At 43.7% G+C, this 8,534-nt stretch overlaps 1 protein-coding gene across 2 annotated transcripts in view; it reads right to left on the reverse strand.

Annotated features, from left to right (window-relative positions):
- The window catches only part of PDSS2 (decaprenyl diphosphate synthase subunit 2), a 110,121-nt gene extending 102,123 nt beyond the window's left edge, over nt 1–7,998 (reverse strand). For both annotated transcript variants that reach the window (XM_082756642.1, XM_082756641.1), the window contains exon 1: nt 7,706–7,998. In XM_082756642.1, the coding sequence (XP_082612768.1) occupies nt 7,706–7,929 (224 nt within the window). In that variant the 5' untranslated portion in view covers nt 7,930–7,998. The remainder of the gene's footprint in view (nt 1–7,705) is intronic.
- Between the last annotated feature and the right edge of the window lie 536 nt (nt 7,999–8,534).

Raw genomic sequence — 8,534 nt, forward strand, 5'->3', positions numbered from 1 at the left:
AGTGCAGAGACCTTGGAAAACATAACAAAAGTTGTTGGGGAGATTTGTTTTTCTTTTATAAGTTTGCAAATTCTATATAATGAGTGAATTTTCAGTATGCTTAATAGCAGGTACTACTATTAGCAGGTACCTAGATCCCAGGTACTATTTCCTTCCTTGGCCGGGACAGACAAAAAGGGAAGAAAAAGAACTCAATGCTTACTACACACTAATTCTTTTAAGAAACATAAGATTACCTCTGGACCTTTTTTATTTTTCCACAAGAAAATCCACCTGAACAGGTCCTAGAGCTCCTCAGTTCAGTCAGGTTTTGAGTCACATTTCTAAGTCCTATGCATCATTGTAAGTAAAATCTAGCCAGGTCGCAGTGTGTTTTTAACAGAAGTTCCTGTATTATGAGCCACACACCAGTTTCCATATATGATCAGTTTTCCTTTCCCTAGATGAATCTTTCACACAGCAAGAGGGGAGGAAAAAAAAAAAAAATTAAGCTGAAGTGATTGTCAATGCCAAAGAATTAGCAGGGACAATTCAAGGACAGTAAAACATATGCTACGGATTTTAAACAATTTCTTAAGCAGATCCAATTTTTAAATTCATGGTGTTCCTTTAGAGCCTGTCAGGTTTGTCTCCAGCAGTATTTCCTTTAGGGCAAGTGCTGTAGACAGTCTGCCTACCCTGAGGGAAACTAAGAGAGTCAGAAGTGGGGTAAAGCAAAGATATTAATAATTTAAGACAATGGTCTTCCACCCCCAGGAGAAAGCAATAGCCTAAGCACGGAAACATCTAGCTCCCTAGCTTATATTTGTGCTTTGTGAACTTTATAAATCTATTCAAGAAAACACAAAGCACCGTAGAGGAGACAGTGTCATACATGGTTCTCAGCAGACGTCTGAAAACAATCACCACAATTTGTGAACAGGGCTTCCAATACTGTAAAGACCTCGAAAACAAGGAGAAAAGTCAAATTGGGAGGCAGCATCAAAAAATAAATGCACACATGGATTTCAGAAAGAGTAGAAGAATCAAGACAAGTAGCTTTACCCTTAAAGACAAGAAAGTCAAGGTAAGCCTTCAAAAAAAAAAATCATTAAGAGAAAATTGCTTCCAGTGACTTAAATATGAATTTTGCTTACTCTCTGACATCACTTCTCATTTGTGCTTTACACAGAGGAATATTTGGTAATGGTCTTCTGGCTTACAGAGAGAATTACCTTGAAACTATTCCCACTACTCCCTACTCTTTCCCTGCACAGAACAAACACCAACATCACATCCATTCACTAGCACATTACGCTTGTTATTCAGCATTCACACGTGTGAATGCTGATTTATTACTACCTAATAAATCAGCACGAGGCTGATAGCACTCCCCTAGAAACACATATTCCCTATAAAAAATTAGAAGTTACCAATATCAGGACAGGTTATTAGCTTTCCTTGTAAATAACTCTATCAGAGCATCCCAAGCAGCAACATCACCTACTGATTATGTTTTGTTTACCAAAACCAACCTGCACGGTGAAATAACACGTGCCTCATAAGCACAGAAACCTGGATTCAATATTTAAATGAAGACCTCTGTAAAAAAAAAAAAATATTATTCAGAACGTAAAAGAATTTTAATTTGCAGCCCAGTTTTTACACACCCATGCTGTAGGCTTGCTCTCAATCATGTTTTGCTTGTGGTAGCAAAATATTCAGCAAAACTGGGTATTGTATGGTGCAGTTAAACATCCTCTGCATCCTTAAACATGCTCTTCCACACAACTCCTACCAGGAAGTGACAAGAACTCAATTCAGCACCATTTCAGCTGAAAAGTAGCTGTAATGAAACCTAGCATCAGTTCAGCTTTTTCTAACATTTCTGGTAATATATACTACAGCTTGCCCACTACAGAGGTGGAAGCCAGGAAGGCCTCTACAACTTAAGACTTGATCTTGTTCAGAATACTGTTGTATGTATGTTAAATTTTGTAAGTCTTGGGTATCAGATGTTTATCAAGTGTGTATATACACACATACACGATTGGATAAAGTGCCTTACCCTCAAGAACGAGCCTCTCACTGCCAAACCCATCAAAAATATTAAAACAGAACCCCACAGAAGTTAAGGCCCCTTAACTGTGAACCTCAAGCACGAGTGTACAAATTTGGATGCAACTCTTACCTTCCCGAGTCTACCGACAGCTCTTCGAAAGAACAGAAATAACTCCTGGGCACGACCATTTGTATATGAACGCAATGCTGCTGGTGGAACAAACTAGTATGAAATATACACTGGTGAAATATGCTGAAGAGAAACAACAGGACTCAGAAGAAAGAGCAAACAACACATGTCTATCCATCCCACTTGACCTTATTACAGTATAAGGGATGAGCACGACAGATAAAAATGCATTCCCTTTTCCCTTTAATTGTACAAGATAATATTAAATGAGTAACTAAAACCCCATACTGAAATCCACAGCTACAACAAAAATCAGAAGGAATCATAGAAGGTAGCTTCCGTATATATAGGAACCCATAACTGGTTCAATTTTCTCCATGTCTTCTCACCTGCCAAAGTTAAGTTTGCCACGATAGCTCTTAGAGAGTTAATTCAGCCAAAACACAAAATAAAATGATTTTCGTTGTTTAAGAATTTTCTTTGAGTGCGAGTACGGTAACAGAAAGGACTAGGGAGTACCAACATTTCTAACACATGTGACACGACCAAGTTTCTTTGAAGTTAAAGTCCACCAAAACAGACTGAAAGATATTCACGAGCATCAACTTAGCCAGGCTGGCCTTTCCTGAAGGAGAGAAGCTTCTTGATGGGGCAAGCCAAAGCAAGAATTTCACTTCAGTGCATCAGCTGGAGCTCTCCTGCCAGCATCCCTGCTTCCATCAGCTACGTAGTACCCTTCAAAAAAGTCTTCCCAGGGTCAGGTTAACCTTGTTACCACCACCAGTATTACACTAATCCGACAATTAGTACCAAACTTATAGAGCACTTGTTTAGAGAACTCATTTTAACCTCTTACCCTGCAACAGAAGGAGAGGGATGTCACTCCCCAGGGACCTTTAGAGATTCAGTACTTCAGTAAAACCTAGAAGATTGTAGCAAGTTTTGGCCTTTGAAGGCTACAGGCAGAAGCCCTAAGCTCCAGAAGATTCATTTCTCTAGCCCAGAAAATGAAAATAAACTAACATTTGAGAGAAGTTGCTAAAAAGCTCCTCATAGTCAATCACAGCACATACAACAGTAAAAAATGATACTTTTAAGATCACGGTAAAATACAAACTAGCCACAATTCCACCCATACATGGTTGGGACAAAGCCCCAGCACTGCTGTCACTCGGTCATCCCCGCAGGAGGAAAAGAACACACACCACATCTTGTAACTTAGGTGTTACCAAACTAAGCCATTTCGACTACCAGGAATCCAACATTATCAGACAATTTAACCCCAAATCACCTACCCTGCAAACTGCTCTGGATTGCACATTAGGCTCAGTGCTTACAATGACCAAAAACCTACACGGGGCAGGCTGCGACAGAACAAAACCCACTCCATCGATTTTTATTATTATTTCTGTAATAAGCCAGGAAAACTGTAACCACATTTACATACGGGTTCCTCACCAACAAACTGTTCTGACAGAGCTGAAATACAACCATTCCTCCCACATGCTAATGACACAACGGCTAGTGCTAAACGGCACCCCGTAACAATTTTACGTGCATGAAGTGCTCCATTTCATTTACTGGTATTGTAAAAGCGATGCACTGGCCATAACGTTTACTGTTTACAATCTGCAGCAAGCTATACACTTCTCAAGGGATATTAAATAATCAAGAAAATGTTATTTGCACTATGTATTTGGGAAAAGTAGATTGCTGTGCCAATTACAGATTCTTTCCTATATTAAAAACGATGTACGTCAGCCAGAGAGAAGAGAGAGGAGTGGAGATTTATTTCCTTCCCATCTGAAAAGAAGGTCACACGTTTATTCATTGAAAAAAAAAAAAAAAAAACCTCCTTTAGTACAACAAAACCTAAAGAGTGAAAAAAAAAAAAAAAAAAATTATACATTAGTTCTGAGTAGCTGCTGAAAACACTTCATTATAGGGAAAGAAAAATGAAAGCTCTGACAAACAGTTTGGTGATTCACAGGACTACAAAGAAAGATCCATCCAGCGGTAGTCAGAAAGCAATTCTGCTTCCGCAGCGTCCATTAGAGGAGAATATTTTAATGGTAGCATTTGTTTAAAGCATTCTTTGTTAATATTGTTTATACACCGTTTTCCACTGAAAGATCACGGTGATCGATGAGGGCTGTAATAAATTAAGCGTAGCACCCCCCGAAAGCAGATGCTGTGTTATGCGTTTCACAGATAAGTACACGCAAGCATGAAAAATTAAGTGACTTGCCCTGGTCAGAGTGCCAGGCGCACAGCTGTGAATATAATCCAGACACCCCAACTCCCAATGACCTGTTAACCACTAAACGTTAGCCTTTCTGAAATGAATTTTTCCCCCTTCACATTTCACCCTCTCTCTAAGAAGTCTGGCAAAGCCAGCACCGGGGACGTTCTCTTCATGGGGCTGACTTAAGAAACCAAAAGCCGAAGGGGAAGACAACCCCCGGCTGACCTTACCACGTGGTTTTCCGAATTCCCAAATCCCTCGCTGCTGGGGTCAGTTACCCTCCTCTACCCCCAGCAACTGCAGACTCAGCAATAGCTCGCAGATTTAGAGCTGCTGGCCAGGCGCAGGCTGGGTCGGAGCTCTCGGGGTCGCGCACCATCCCCGAGGAACACCTGCTGCCCTCCTGATTCATGGCAGGCGCTTCAACCCACGAGCTGCCGCATCCAAACCAGGGGAAGAAAGGGATGGGATCACCCGAGAAATGTATCCTGCCCCAACAGCTGCTCCTCCACACGCCGTGCCTCTCGCCGACTTATCTTTAAGCTGACTTCTTTAAGGCTCTCGGCACTGGCTACGCGCTGCAACAGCCTGCTGGCCCAAAACAGAGCAAAAAGGTTAAAAAAAATGCTCATTAGCACTCCTCAAACACTACAGGCTCTCAGTGTGGTAGCAGAGATGTCCTGTGCTGTCTCACTTCTGGACCTATGCCCCGCAAATCCAAGGTTTTTCTACTAATGCATAAGAAACCCATAACGGGGTAAGGAAGACTTCAAGGAGTAACGAAGCATCTGGACAGGAAGGGAGGACAGAAACAAAGGAAGGAGCACCGAGGACAAAATGCTCATGGTCAAAGAAAATGAACATGGCTCAGAAATGACAGCAAGTAACCCTAATTTGATTGTCACTACTTATATAATATAGCTTCCAAAATAAATGAGTAGCAACTTGAGAAACAACACGTGCAATCAATCAGTTTTACAGCAGTTTTCACACACAGAGAAAAATCTCTTCAAGCGTTGGAGTACTTAATAGATGTATACAACACTCACAGTCTGAAAGATTAGAGTTGAGCAACGTATCCATCACTCAAAAGCTTTTCAAAAGTCACCAAAAACACGTTTTAGATACCCATACTTTTAAACGTCTGCCTAGAACACATAATAAGAAACCTATATTGGTTTATAAACACGGGTAAAAAAATAAAAGCCTGTTTCTTAAGTAACTGTGCTAAGGCAGAAAATAGATCTCAGACCCATAACTGACATGGATTATACTTATAGTCGAGCAAACAACAGCCACATTTCAGGGATGTATTAAGAAAGCACACAGTCAAAATTCACATTATTGCGAAACCAGGCCATAAAACGAGGTAACGTACAACTTGAACGTCGCTACAAGCGCAGTAAAATTTTACTGCAGGAAATTGGCTCTTCTTGTGATATAGAGGTCAAGACCGCTGGAAATGCATGTACAGCAGAGCCTTTGGAAGTATCAGTGAAGTAAATATAACAATACACAACATTCAGCTGTTTTTAAGTAAATACTGAATACTGTTTCCAGCGTAATGCATCAGGTTACTAGCGTGCACTGAAATATATATGAATTTCCCCTCATACACAAAAAAAAATAATAAATGAATGGAGTTGATCCAGCTGGCCCTGTGCATAATTATAATCCTGATGGTGTTCCACAAGCCACAGGCTTAGTAAGTGTTAAGCCCAGTGCAGCCTGTGAGCATCACTCCAAAAAAGCACAACGAAGCATCACAGCTCTTCCCTGAAATATCCATCCATACCCTAAAATAACGTTTTTTAGTTTAATTCACAAATAAACTAGTAACTACTGTGCCTTGAGCAGACTTTCAGGCTAGCGCCGAAGTCCAGCTTTAACACTCGGGGACTCTCTGATACTCCTGTGATTGTAATGGGAACTTAAGAACCTAAATATATTGCGTTTGGGTCCTCCTGCTAACTGCATTCCATCAACCCACCCTAAAAAACACCACCAAAGGCAGAAAAAGAGCTGTGAGAAGGCAGAAAAAAAGCACTTGTTGTTCCTCCCTCTTACAAAAGAGAAGAAAACTTTTCCACGCTTATCATAACGCTGCAATCTGTAGCTAGAAGCGATTCCAAAAAATCCAGAGAACACCCCCTCCAGCAGCATTTTCTGAAGTCAGGTGTTTTACACTTCCATTAACGAGTTGATTTGTTTCTCCTAGAGAAGTCTGCTTCGAGCAATATCTACACCAAACCCCCCAAATAAAAGAATTTTTGTTTAAAAAACTGTATTTGTCCCCTGTACTTAATTCAACTCAAGAAAAGCAGATTCACAGAGGCAGAGCTTGAAAAACAAATCTGATTTTTAGTATCGTTACGCCGTAACTGTAGCATTGCCAAGGACCACTACACAGCTATATTTTCTTATTCTTTAAGGAAAAAAAAAATAAAAATAAAAAATAAAAAGCACAACATTTGTTCTGAACAAATGCTAAGCTTTGTTTTACACCTGTTCAAAAACACTTTGCTTGTGAAGCCTGGGTCCTACTTACTGTTTTCAGCTATAACAAGCACGGTTCTAGGCACACAATAAAAAAAGACAAGAAAACACAACCTAGTGCATTTGGCAAAATCAGACTTTTGAAAAAAATCATTAAGTTTCTGGTGCTTTATTGTTAAAAAGTGCTGCCAGTTGGTTAGTGCTTTGCACAAGGACAACACTGCTTAACCATCCAACTTCTGCTTACGGGCAAGCACATAAATCCGCCACCAGCTTGCCTTAAAAACTGAAGGGTAGACAAGCAGCTCGGCACCCTGAACCACCTCAGGCACGAACAAAAACCTCACAGCTCCCAGGGGATGGCCCAAAACAGGCGAATGCTTTTAGGGACAAACCCCACGGTGCAGCGTGGCGTCACTCCGAGCTTTGAAGTTGACGAGGTTCTCCGGCTTTTCACTGGCTTCCTCACGATATAAATGGGAAAACTAGTATATATAGAGAGAGATGGGGGTACGGGGGAGTAGAGGGTGAAGGGGCAGCGCTGCTTTTTGCACCCCCGAGGGGTTTCTCTGCTCCTCAGGGGGCTCAGCCTGCAGCCGCCCTCACACCCCGGGGGCAGGGGGGCCAACCACAGACCTGTTGCAGCAGGGAACCGGCGGTGCCAGGGCTCCCTGTGTCGCCCCCAGACCCTTTTCATCCCCACTCCCTGACCCCAGACCCCTTGTTGGAGCCCGCCGAGGCAGCACAGCCCCTTTTATCCCCCCCCCTCCCCTCCCCTCTCCCCGGTGGCTCACCGGGCGGTGTCGAGCAGCGGGTGCTTGGTGCCCACCAGCTTGCGGACCTGCATGGCGATGTTGCTGAGCTCGTCGCTCAGCAGGCAGCGCAGGCTCATGAAGGACGTCGGGTAGCCCACGATCTTCTCGGCCTCCGACACCACCTGGCTCCAGGGGGCGGCCGGCGGCGGGGCGGTCCCCGCCAGCCCCCGCCGCCCCCCCAGGCGCAGCAGGGCCCCCCACATCCCGCCTCAGCCCCGCGGCGCCCGATGGCGGCGGGCTGGGGGCGCCCTGGGGGCGGCCATTTTGAGCGTCGCACAGCGCCGGAAAGCGAGGGCGGCGCTGCCTCAGCCCGCCTTCCCCTTCTTCCCTTCCTTCCCCTTCTTTCCCCTTCCTTCCCTTTCTCCTTTTCTTTCCCTTTTCTCTTCCTCTTCCCCTTGTGTGTGCGGTGCGCACGGGGGAAGCGAGCGCCGGTCCCCACCAGAAGCCCGCTCCGTGTGGGAGATGGGTTCGGGGGCTTTTCCCCTTGTTGCTCCGTCACGCCGCCGAGGGTTTCGTGAAGAGGCACCTTCAGCCGAATTTTGATGCTGAAAGCAACAACTAACGGCCCAGTCAAAGATATCTGGGTCCTGTAGTTCCACAGCGTGGTCTGCTGTGTGTCATTTCATATCCTGTTATTCCCACAGCCATCACTGACCCCTCTCTGCAGCCACATGTGCCCAAACCTTATGTGAAGGCAGAAAATGTCCAAACTCTGTTTGAACGCAGAAAATGTATTTTCTGTACCCGGTACAGAAGGAAAATTCATTGGCCACCTTCAGAAACTTGAGTTGGGTGTCTCGCACAATCC

The sequence above is a fragment of the Aythya marila genome (assembly GCF_965140915.1).
Source record: "Aythya marila genome assembly, chromosome: 3".
Taxonomy (NCBI): Eukaryota; Metazoa; Chordata; class Aves; order Anseriformes; family Anatidae; genus Aythya; species Aythya marila.